At 33.9% G+C, this 12,677-nt stretch overlaps 1 protein-coding gene across 1 annotated transcript; it reads left to right on the plus strand.

Annotated features, from left to right (window-relative positions):
- Positions 1-273: 273 nt before the first annotated feature.
- On the plus strand, positions 274-4,943 carry LOC146163098 (caspase-6-like). The gene is made up of 6 exons (XM_083382014.1): positions 274-1,039; positions 1,876-1,991; positions 2,310-2,489; positions 2,879-3,020; positions 3,247-3,327; positions 3,846-4,943. The coding sequence occupies exons 1-6, from the start codon at positions 916-918 to the stop codon at positions 4,055-4,057; spliced, it is 855 nt and encodes a 284-aa protein (XP_083238140.1). The 5' UTR covers positions 274-915; the 3' UTR covers positions 4,058-4,943.
- The last annotated feature ends 7,734 nt before the right edge of the window (positions 4,944-12,677 follow it).

Below are 12,677 nucleotides of genomic sequence, written 5' to 3' on the forward strand. Positions count from 1 at the left end.
GTCCCTGACGCCGAGAGTCTTGTTTCGCATAACCTGTCTGTTTCTTCCCACGCTTTTGTAGAAATAAATACAAAGGCGACGCTAAACGACTTCGGAAGACTTCGCCAACCTGCTATAAATAGTTCGTATGTTGCTTCACGCTTTCTTTGTTATTTGTAAACCCCCAACTGCTTTTCGTTGTTTCTGCGGCTTGGTTTAGCGCCCCTAGTCTTACTGGCAACAGTTCTGCATTTGCTTGAACAGCTAGTAGAGAAGAACAGCAAAGTTAATATTTGCCGTCATGTCTGTGGTTACATTGTGTGTGAATGACACAAGGTTCAAGTTCACACTAGAAATATATTTTTATAGAAACTTAAGAGCAAATCAGCTCTTTAATGTATATAAATTGTATAGTTCTGTATTCAATAGGTAGTTTGCCTTACCGTTTTTTTAGCGGTTAACAGTTATTCTTAAACACACTAGACGCGTTTGCGTTAACGAAAAACGTCGACACCTTAAAACGTAAAAAACGCTTTCGGTTGCGGAAGTTGAAATAGTTCAACTTTGACGCTTTCGGTTAGGAGCGAGGAAATTTGCCGTTAACGCTGGCAACGCGTTATGTGTGAACTGGACAAAGCTGAATTAAATTTACCAAACTGTTTATAAGGTTTTTATTTGTGTTTTGTAAGTTAACAAAAAACATTAAGGTCATAGCAGTAACAAACCCAAATTTGATCCATGTTCGTATTCCTTCGGTGGTTTCCAAAATTTCAGACAAATCTTGCTCAGAATCATTCTCAATAAATCTAACTATGTGGACTACTGTAGTCGGCGACACAACCAAATAAAACGGCCACACAATTTTGCAACCCATAGGTTAAGAAACACTGATCTAACCCGTTAAAACCGTGATTTTTAATCTACAAACTCCTGAAAATGGCGGCCAAGCAACAATTTAATTTCCTCTCTTATGATTTGGAACCAGCTGTGGGAGACTTTGTGGGCAAGGCTTATATATTCAACCACAAAACTTTTATAGAAAGGAAAAAACTAGACGTGAGTAAGTAACATTTATTTAATCTTCTGATCAGGAAAATATCAATGAATAAAAACTATTTAAATAAAAAAGCAAAAACAATTAAAACAGAAATACTTCAGATTTTTGTTATAAAGAATATGTCAGTGTCCCCTTCAAATATAGGAGTAGGCTGTAGACCAGGGATGGCGAACCACTGTCCCGGGCGATTTAAAGGGAAATTAAGAGCTTGCAGAATAAAAATTCTGAACACCCATGTTAAGTTATGCTGTAAAGCTTCAGCTAGACTCCTGTAAAACTATTTAGATTCTTAATATTCGTGGGAATCCGAATTTGAAAATCGACCAAAAACCGTTAATTACCAACTTTGGCAGTAACACTTAAAACGAGGCAGCAGCAAAGTTTAGCAAAAATTAACATATATTTGAATATATGACCCACTTGCGCATTTTGTAAGGACCGTATGTTTGTGACCCGCGCGATAAAAAGGTTCGCCATCCCTGCTATAATAAAATAGGTAAAATTAGGACAGTAGGAATATAACGTTTTATCTACAAATATCAATATAGCGATTGTTTTGCAATATCCATATTCATTACATTTTTTTATACAAAATTATATAAAAGGCGTATTTTTATGGAATCCAAAACTACTGGCAGCAAGTTTCTGCTTGTCGATAACTGTTCCACTGACTCGTGTATTTAACAATGAAACTGGAAAGTTTAAAAACTCTTGTATTTAAATAAAGAACTGACGATGGCAGTATAGGCGAAACATATATTTCTATTGTCTGATCCCGATTCTACTCGTGTTTTTAAACTTTGAGTTTTATTGTGTTTTATTAATGTTATCTCTTGTAGCATTCGTTGATCGCGAAGGTACGGACATTGATGTTAAACACCTAGAGGAAGTGTTTCGTCTCATGAAACTGGACACCGAAGTATGCCAAGACTACACAGGGGATCAATTTCGAAAGGTTAATGCACAAATGCGAAGCAAATTCTGCCTTCAACATTCTAATAGGATTAACGAATAAAGAGTTCTTTCTTACTTGCTTTGCAACAATTTCAGGCTAGTATAATGTTGGAATAAATGGCGCATCAAAACATTTTTATTCTGTTTTTTAATAATTTGACATTTTTAGCCTATAACGTATTTATTAGGCTATTTTTAGCAGATATGTAGACAGGTCATTTTGAAATGATTTAAGTGCATTTAAGTCAAGTCATTGACTTTAAATCATTGCAGCACTTACCTTAGCACCTCTTCCTAACGTTACAATGTTATATTTTAGAAACTAACGGCAGTTGAGGGAGAGATCCAAGCCGACCACAAATGCGTGGTGGTTGCTATACTTACCCACGGTTCAGGACACCACATCGAGTTAAATGACGAAAACTTCGAGTTGACCAAAGTGTTTCAGGAGTTTGACTTCACAGCTCTGCGAGGCAAACCAAAGATCTTTTTTGTCCAGGTGGGCTAAATACTGTTTTTACAAGCATGCCAAGACTTAATATTGAAATTTTACTTTATGGACAGAGCAGTGGTCTCCGACTTTTAATGCTTGAAATAAACACCACGATCGGTCAAATGTGCTTAAATTATATACAAGTCAATAAAACTGGGGCTACAAAATATCCATTTGTCCAAAATGAGAAGTTTAAGTTAATACTTAAAACACAACATTTTATAACTTTTCTTACATTTGTAATTATACCCATATCACTCGTTTAAACCACCAGTGCAATAAAATCACTAAAACTGCAGGAATTGGTGAGTGATGGCGACCTCATAAAAGGGTTAGGCGACCTCAGGCCACGCATGGTTTGGGGACCACTGCTTTAAGTTTTACTTTGTATTAAGGCTTGCCGAGGCAACAAGCACAACATTGTGCTGAGCAAATCCTCCACCGATGCTGGAAAGGAATCCACAATTTCCAGCGATGGAATTATGACTTCCACTCCGCAAGGATCAGATATTCTTGCTTGTTACTCAACGTCTAAAGGTGGGTAACAAGTTGCCCTTGCAAGTTTATCGAGAAATATAGATAGTGCTAGTACCAGGGCTGCGCAAACAGACTCAGAACTTGAGACTCGGACTCACTTTTGTGTTTCTTTGGCCAGAGTCGGTCTCTGACTGTTTTTAATTAACTCCTAAAAGCCATAAAAAGGTTAGGACCCACCGGACTATGGATTAACCATAAAGCTAGATTGATGCGTTTTTTTTTTCAGGCTTCCTTTCGTTTCGTGATCCACAAAGGGGATCGTGGTTCATTGAAAAACTTTGTGAAGTGTTGGTCAACTATTTATCAGGTGATATGAAACAGTTTTTTACTATATGTTACGTTTTGTTGTTTATTAGGTAAACTTTGATTACCCATGATTCGACGAGTTCGTCAATTTTAATAATTTGTTATTTAATCTTGATTTAATTGACTTTGACTGGGCCTTGGTATTTTCGCAAATGACTCAATTGGACCTGAATTATTTTTAAAATGACTTTTTTTACATCAATGTAAGCCAGGAATCGCCGAAGTTACCAATAACAGGGTTAAATGCAGGGGAAGCAACGCCACGCATACAAACATGGCAGCTTTATATATAAACGCAAATTTTGCACATTTCTATATATCATAAATAAATACAGTTATTTTGCACAATTCTTTCACGTTTTTGCAGTATAGACCATCTCTAACTTTACGCTTAACGAGATGAACGTTTGATTTTTTATTTTACCCCCTGTATAGTTAATCGCATACTTCTTAGTTACACAGTGTAAATGCAAAAGCAATAAACTCTATTTTATTCGAATACGTCGTTCATACCGACAGGCAACTACGAAGACGTCGACCTTCTTTCCCTGATGACATCGGTCAGTAATCAGGTGGCAGAAAAGGCCTTGCGTGGTGAAATGAACACATCGGAAACTAAGAAAAGAGCCGTTGACGTGAAGCAGATGCCGACTTTTGTGTCGAGTCTTCGCCGCCAGATCGTGTTTCCGTCTGTTGAGGCTTATGCGCAAAGTGATAACATTCAGGAGTAACGTACAACGTACCCAAGCTCTCCATAACCACAACCCATAGACATTTATAGGCTTTTGCCGTCACTTAGCATGTACATATAAATATTATACAAGTTAACCAGGGTGGTGTGTAACCTTTTCTATCTGTGGCCAAATATATATATATCCATATTTTTCTCTTTGACCAGATTCAGCTTTAACTATAGAGTGCTGGCAAACTTTTTTCTCCAGCTGCACAAGATGCCTTAGGAAAGCTACTTTATGTCCAATTAAACCATTTTGACCACAAGTTTTCACTTTCCTAAGCCAAACTTGATATCGATATGATAAGGCTGACTGATTTTGTTAAATCTTTTCTAAGGCATCTTGTGTACTATATAATGTGTGCCGTTGTCGGTGGCCAGTACGACTCCAGAAGGGCGTGGTCACAGAATACACATTATGTATGAACGTTTCAATTGACCGAGGAAATAATTTTGCAAACCCTGTATAGTTTGTAAAATGCTTTCCCACATAAGTTAATTTGTCAGCCACGGAGGTGGCCAAGCCGTAATACGCTGAAGCGATTTGAACTAAGCGACATATCCAACATAAGTGCTGTTATTCATAGTAATATTTGCAGATATAAAAACGTTAACAAATTGACTGTGCGATTTTAATTAAAGGGGTAGTTAACTACTCGTCGGAGTATTTGTGTTGCTGGTCTAAAACTAAAGCATGCAACTGCGTTCTCCCCCAAGCATCATCTTCAAATTCCCATTTAACTCAGAGTGTTTATTGCTGTATCATTATAAATAATATGTTTTTGATCGTAATGCTTTTGCATCACCGATTATTCATCTGTGAGTATTATTGCCTAATATATCTGCTGGTGTGCGCCTGAAAAAATAACTCGGAACTAAAAGTATTTGTTTGTTGATCAATTTCAAAAAACTAAACAAACAGTGGGGTCTTCTTAAGGTTACTTTTTTATGACGTCAAATTGATTTGTGACGTCACGTTTTAACAAAAATGTGTGACGTCATCTCTGAACAAATCGTAGACAAGAAAAAGGCTAGAAACACTTTACATTGCGAATGCGGTTAGGGCTACAAAGCTACCGTTATAAAATGCTGTAGACGGCCATTGCTATTAAAACGTCCCTACTCTGCACCAGTGTTAGGCTATTTTTGTCGTAAAATAAATCGCCGAGGGTAACTTTATTATGTGTTGCCGTTAACTTCAACCTAATGATTGAACAGCGATCGCTTGTAAAACAAACACGTACGGTCCTTTGTCAAACAACAAGTAACGACCAAATGTTTTTGGCAAACTAATTAGCTTACTGTTCATTTCGTACGGATTTGCGTTATTTTTGAATTTTGTGGTGATGCCAAGCTCGACTGATTTCCAAACAATTGTCGCGGCAAGGCTTGGCAACCTTTCTCTATCACTGTCAGAACGGTGTTTAAATTTGAACACCAAAACGGTCTATACACGTTTAAAATCTAAACACTTAAACACCTTCGTGTTTAATTTTAGTTTTGGTGTTTAAATTATATAAATTAAATTATAAACACCTGAACGATTTTATGTTAAACACCTGATATTTTGACGTGTTTAACAACGATTATTGGATGATTTTAAGCACAATTGACGAATTGAAACATGTTTACGATTAAACACTTCATATTTTAACACGTCAATTATTAGACATGTTTAATTCGATACATTCTTGTAAAGCAATAGCTCAAGTCATTTATGTTGACGTTATAAGATGTTGATTAGGGGTATTGGTATTTTAAAGCACTGAACAGTTGTTTTATGCACGATTTCGTCAAATATTTAACTATACAAGTTTGCATGTATGATCGATTGATCGTAACAGATCACAATAAACGAAATGACTTAATTCATGGTTTCACTTAACATCTGTACGGTTTATTAGGCGTCATTTCATTTTTTAAATATAACGACAATCATGAAAATACGGGTTTGTGTTCTTGACGTGCCATTAAATCCAATATTAGATTTCATTATGTAGCTTGCGAATAACTTTGTACCACCCAAGTAAAAAGCGAAGCTGCGCAGTCCTGCGCCGCCATGACCTACTTAAATTGCGCCAGCAATAAAATACGCGTGACGAAAACAATCTTTGGGAAGGACTTTTTCTAGGGCAATGCTGTATCGCCGTGAAGCTTATATATTTTTCAAGTTTAAATTGTTTAACGTATGACGAATAGTAAGTATTATTTATTAAATGTTTGATTTACGATATATTTTAACTATTTATAGTAAATTTTGTTTTGTTATAAAACAAGTTTTTGTTATATTGTACATTCTAAGTACATTCAATAAATCAACTCATGATTGAAATTATTTCAAATTGATTCGGTCCGATGAACATCAACTAAGCATATCCACTGGTCTCTGACTGTGACCAACGCGGGAATTCAAAATGCCGAAAAAAAGTTTGACTTTTAACCAGTACAAGTTATACATTACAGTTAAAGACGGTTTTGTGTATTTTTGGCTTTCGAGTTGCTAAGATTGATGTTAAACAAATACTAAAGTGTATAGTGGTGATGTATATAAATATTATTTATTTTAATTTGCTTTTTCATAAATGTGTAGTGATAATGTTTTATTAGCTGTGCAAGACGCTTGAAGACAGGCAGGTCTAGAGTGTGAAATTTATGTTTAAAAAAAGTTTTCCAAGTGAAAACGAAATGTCTGAAATTGGATTTTTGTTTCAGAATTTTAGGTATTTCATTCATAAATCCAAAAGCAATGAAAGTTGTAAGACTACTTCATAATAGTTTGGTGCCATACACATGTAGACATGGAAAATTTAACGAAACAGGTTTGTAAGCTATTTCTTGTCTAAAGTAGCACTTTAATTATTCTGTTAACAATCAAGTATGCTTTTGTTAAATCATTATTATTAAAGGTATTTAGATTACACTGCTTTGTTTCAGGGCAATCAATGACAGCAAACCATTTGCTCTTTTCAACTTCAGAAAAACTTGGTTCACAGGAGATTAGGTTAAAAATGTAAGTAAATTTTACTTACATGTTTTACATTAATATAGTTTATTCCCATTTGGCTTTTATTTTGGTAGTAGCAGCACCATTGTCATTTCGGCGAAATAATTTTTTGGATTTTTTTTTAATTTTTTTTGCGCTGTTTACCACATAGTGTTTTAAACTGTACAGTTTATTTAAACGCAACAAGAATTTAGCCTATATTATAACTGCTCATGATATTTACTAGTAAGGTGTCAAATACACTAGTAATAATGGCGGGAAACAAAATTTTGCGTGAATTTAAACCACGTGTTTTATATTAAACTGTACTAAGAAGTTATTAATCTGTCAAGACATCTTAATACTATACTTATATAGCCGCCACCCGCTGCAGGCAAAAAGCCAAAAACATGTATAGAGAGAAAGTTTTAAATCTCTCGATCTATAATTACTGCGAATTCAAATGGAAGAAAATAATAACTAATCAAAAGTGTTGTGGAAGTAATAACTCGCCTAATAATGCTACAATTGTCTAAAATAAAGCCTTTTCTTGATCTAAGTTTGCTGTACCTGCGGATAAACGATGTTCCGGCCGTTGCTGTCCGTCACCAGAAGCACCGAAGGCAGTCTGGACGGCTCTGGTCGAAGGTAGGCCGTCTGCTTCCCGCTCACACCGAGAATGTACTTCTTCGTCCTCGTCCGATACCCTCGAACCCTCTCCTTGCGCCGAAACATCTCTTTCCTCTCTGTAAAACTTACTAAAAAATTTCGTAAACTCGTTTATGAACAAGCGATAAAGAAGTAAAATGCCAGTCACAAGCCCACACTTCCTGAAACAAATCAGCACTGTATAGGTCAGTAAATTGTAAGTCGATACAATCAACCCTTTCAAATGATCACACTTTTGCTTTTCAATAAGTCGCAGTTGGAAATAAGCAGATCAAAAATCTTAAGCTGAAAGCAACAAAACACAAAACATTATTCTCAACAGCGAAAAAGTGATTTAAAAATCAACCATTCGAATATGTTAACTGGCACGTACTTTTTACACAGGTACGGAACATAGTATTGTTATGTGTACTTTGCGAATTGCATTTGCAATTAACAAACATCTGAACAAAATCTATTTCAACATTTTAAATAGTATCCTAAAGTGGTAATTTTTTTAAGAATAGTCAACTTTAATAAACCTTATTCAATGAAAACCTGATACCAAAGCTTTTTAGATTAGGCCAAACGCTATAGTTAAATGTTTCATGTCTAACATATAAAAAGTAGGTTTGAAATTTGGATAATTCCTAAACTGGCAGCAACAATACTAAACCTTTCCTACTTTTTTCAATATTTAGCACATAGGGAATATAATGTTGTGTTGGATACCAAATTTACCGAAATTTTAGTATCTTGCAATTTTTTTTAAACTCTACATCGACATATAACAGATTTACAGTAACATGTAGCTGCGTCAAATTTATTTTAAGCACGGTAAACTAATTACTGAGTTAGTACTGTAATATTTAACTTATTAAACAGTTTCTTGTGTTTTGCTACATTTTGATTAAGTCAGATAAACTATCACAAAACTGCTAAGCGTAAACAGTGCTATTTTACCACGCTCAACTAATGTAACATTTAAACGACAAGAAACCAAATAAGAAAAAATGAAATTTGAATCCAGCATGTTATCAACAACACAATGACCATTGTGGCGTTTTAAACAACCGAATTACTATGCGGTTTTCAAATACGAAATGAATCACGAAATACAAACATATTATTGCAATAAAAATATACAATTAAAGCTCACCAATATGCAGAACGAATATTAGGCTTTCGAAAAAGTATTTGGGATATTTTTAAAATCGACCTTGAGTAATTCCCTATCTGTAAAATGTAATAATGCATCTTCTAAGTTAGAAAAAATGTCAACATTTTTTTGACGAATATTGGGCTTCGAAAAAGTCATTTCGCTGTAAATTTCTTAATCAGGTGAGTGAGAGACCAATGTTATTTTATTTAGTGTGTTCTATAGCAGCTACATAGCGATTTTCATAAACTTTCTCAGTTCGGCTAGTTTTCAAAATCGCCCTTGATTTCTTGGCTAAACGCGTAAAATGTCAACATTTTTTTGACGAATATTAGGCTTCGAAAAAGTCATATCGCTGTAAATTTCTTAATCAGGTGAGTGAGAGACCAATGTTATTTTATTTAGTGTGTTCTATAGTAACCTCATAGCGATTTTCATAAACTTTCTCAGTTCGGATAGTTTTCAAAATCGCCCTTGATTTCTTGGCTATACGCGTAAAATGTCAACATTTTTTTGACGAATATTAGGCTTCGAAAAAGTCATTTCGCTGTAAATTTCTTAATCAGGTGAGTGAGAGACCAATGTTATTTTATTTAGTGTGTTCTATAGTAGCCTCATATCGATTTTTATAAACTTTCTCAGTTCGGATAGTTTTCAAAATCGCCCTTGATTTCTTGGCTACGCGTAAAATGTCAACATTTTTTTGTCGAATATTAGGCTTCGAAAATGTCATTTCGCTGTAAATTTCTTAATCAGGTGAGTGAGAGGCCAATGTTATTTTATTTAGTGTGTTCTATAGTAGCCTCATAGCGATTTTTATAAACTTTCTCAGTTCGGATAGTTTTCAAAATCGCCCTTGATTTCTTGGCTGCGCGTAAAATGTCAACATTTTTTTGTCGAATATTAGGCTTCGAAAAAGTCATTTCGCTGTAAATTTCTTAATCAGGTGAGTGAGAGACCAATGTTATTTTATGTAGTGTGTTCTATAGTAGCCTCATAGCGATTTTTATAAACTTTCTCAGTTCGGATAGTTTTCAAAATCGCCCTTGATTTCTTGGCTATACGCGTAAAATATCAACATTTTTTTGACGAATATTAGGCTTCGAAAAAGTCATTTCGCTGTAAATTTCTTAATCAGGTGAGTGAGAGACCAATGTTATTTTATTTAGTGTGTTCTATAGTAGCCTCATAGCGATTTTTATAAACTTTCTCAGTTCGGATAGTTTTCAAAATCGCCCTTGATTTCTTGGCTACGCGTAAAATGTCAACATTTTTTTGTCGAATATTAGGCTTCGAAAAAGTCATTTCGCTGTAAATTTCTTAATCAGGTGAGTGAGAGACCAATGTTATTTTATTTAGTGTGTTCTATAGTAGCCTCATAGCGATTTTTATAAACTTTCTCAGTTCGGATAGTTTTCAAAATCGCCCTTGATTTCCTGGCAACGCGTAAAATATCAACATTTTTTTGACGAATATTAGGCTTCGAAAAAGTCATTTCGCTGTAAATTTCTTAATCAGGTGAGTGAGAGACCAATGTTATTTTATTTAGTGTGTTCTATAGTAGCCTCATAGCGATTTTTATAAACTTTCTCAGTTCGGATAGTTTTCAAAATCGCTCTTGCTTTCTTCTCTATACGCGTAAATTGTCAACATTTTCTTGAAGAATATTAGGCTTCGAAAAAGTCATTTCGCTGTAAATTTCTTAATCAGGTGAGTGAGAGACCAATGTTATCTTGTTTAGTGTGTTCTATAGCAGCTACATAGCGATTTTTATAAACTTCATCAGTTGGGATAGTGTTTTAAATATTCGGTCTTGATTATCCAGTATTTCTTTAAATAATCTTAAGCTTTAAAAACTAAAATTAAGTGAATATGCACTACTTTTTGCATCATTAAAATTGTATTTTATTGCTTATCAATGTATATACTTCAAAGAAATGAATTGCCTGTTCTATTTTAGCGGACTACTTATTTATATTTTGTTTTATCTTTCAATTCACAATATATGTACTATGTGGTAAACAGCGAAAAAAATTAAAAAAAAAAATCAAAAAAATTGCAAAAATTTATTTCGCCGAAATGACAATGGTGTAGCAGCCAGCAAATTAATTTTTTTTTATCTCTGTTAAATTTCTAGTACTTTAATATGTGTTTTAGTTTTAATTTATCATTTCCATAGTTTAAATCTTACATTGAAGCTTTAAATGTAAAATTTAATATGTAGTACTTTTGGTATGCTACTGACGCTTTAATAAAATGATATAGTTTACATAATTAGAGTTTTTATTTATTTACAGGAATTTTAACTGCAGTGTAAGATGGTAAAATAAAAGTCTGTGACAAAGTTCAAGTGGAAAACAACAAAAGAGTATAGATCTACAAAAATTGATACACAAGGTAAACAAACTAAAATTTTCTTCTTCCCAAGTTCATTTATCGAACCTTAAAATTTGTGGTAAATACATATAATTGAATAGATTTTTAATTTATGTGTTGTGTTCCATAACTTGTGTATAATGTTTGATCTGCATGTCCCAGTATTGGGCGACTTTTTTTGGTCAGATTGTGTATCACTAGTTTAAGCAATTATTTTAATAAAACATAATGGCCAATGCAATATTCTGGCTCACATATTTACTTTTTATGTGAAATTATTTAATGATTTAATTGGGTTTTCATAGTAGGGTGAACCTTTTTTTTTAATTTTAGTGGGTCATGAAGATATTAATACAATAAAAATGAACTTGTTTTGTAATCATTGCGCTATCTTTAGGTTACAATGTAACATAAATAATACATTTTCTAATGCTATGCTCAAAGAGTACATTGCCCCCAAACCTAGTGCATGTCATAATAATATGCTTTTGTAGTGATAGGTGACAAACTAAAACATAGTTTTATGACGTGGCATGTAGTGGTTCTGGTGAATAACTTGAAAAATTTACTATGAGCAAATGAATAAAGAGTTGTTCAGTGATAGTGTATAATTTAATCACTGCAGTGTATTATATTGATCTAAATTTTATTTCTTAGGCAGCCATGCTCAACTCGTCTTCTAAAAAGAAAAACTCTCCGAGGCCTTTATTGGGCAAACCTTTGGAGTGGACGGCACAGCAGCTTTTCTGCATTTGTATATTAGTGGATGGAATGGACATTAAATTTGTGGAAGAACAACACTTATTGAACGAATTGTTAAATTATATTTCATTGATATTCGAGCCTGTTAATATACACGGGATTTAAGTTATCCATCCTACTGGTCTGTGTTTTTATATGCTTTTAAACAATGTACGAAAGGCCCCACCTTGAAAATTTGCCAAACATAGCAATTATAAATATTAAAAAAAGGTCTTTTTATCACATACGCATTTTTGTTTGCATAAACACCTGCATTGTATTAAAAATGCGATATTTATATTATTATTCGTTTTGTTTGGTATAATAAAATTGTATACCTCATAATATATTGTGAAATTTGTTTGGAAACACTGAATACTAGCATTAAACACCTGGCAGAATAAACGGCAAAAGCCTAAACACCTGGAATTTAAACATGTTTAATTTTAAACGTGCTGACATTTCGCCCCTTTCAGGTGTTTAATTTTGGTGTTTAATCGAATGACAGTGTAGTCGCAGGTCAAAACCAAACTCAGAAAGGTCTTTGCGGGCCGGTAAATTTAACTGTGTATACACTTTACTTAATATAACAACCGCAACGACTGTTAGTCAGGGATAAAAACTATTCATTGTACTTTATTTTTCAAAACAAGGGCTCTACAAGATAACAACACGACACACGATTTCAGCCTAAAATAAGTTTTTAAAAAG

The sequence above is a fragment of the Ascidiella aspersa genome, chromosome 2 (assembly GCF_963924565.1).
Source record: "Ascidiella aspersa chromosome 2, kaAscAspe10.2, whole genome shotgun sequence".
Lineage (NCBI taxonomy): Eukaryota > Metazoa > Chordata > Ascidiacea > Phlebobranchia > Ascidiidae > Ascidiella > Ascidiella aspersa.

Bases quoted from the DNA above. Each gene is read 5' to 3' on its own strand.
- LOC146163098 (XM_083382014.1), top strand. From the start codon at position 916: ATGGCGGCCAAGCAACAATTTAATTTCCTCTCTTATGATTTGGAACCA. The intron at 1,040-1,875 runs GTAAGTAACATT...TATCTCTTGTAG, and splicing joins AAGGAAAAAACTAGACGTGA to CATTCGTTGATCGCGAAGGT. The intron at 1,992-2,309 runs GTTAATGCACAA...GTTATATTTTAG, and splicing joins CAGGGGATCAATTTCGAAAG to AAACTAACGGCAGTTGAGGG.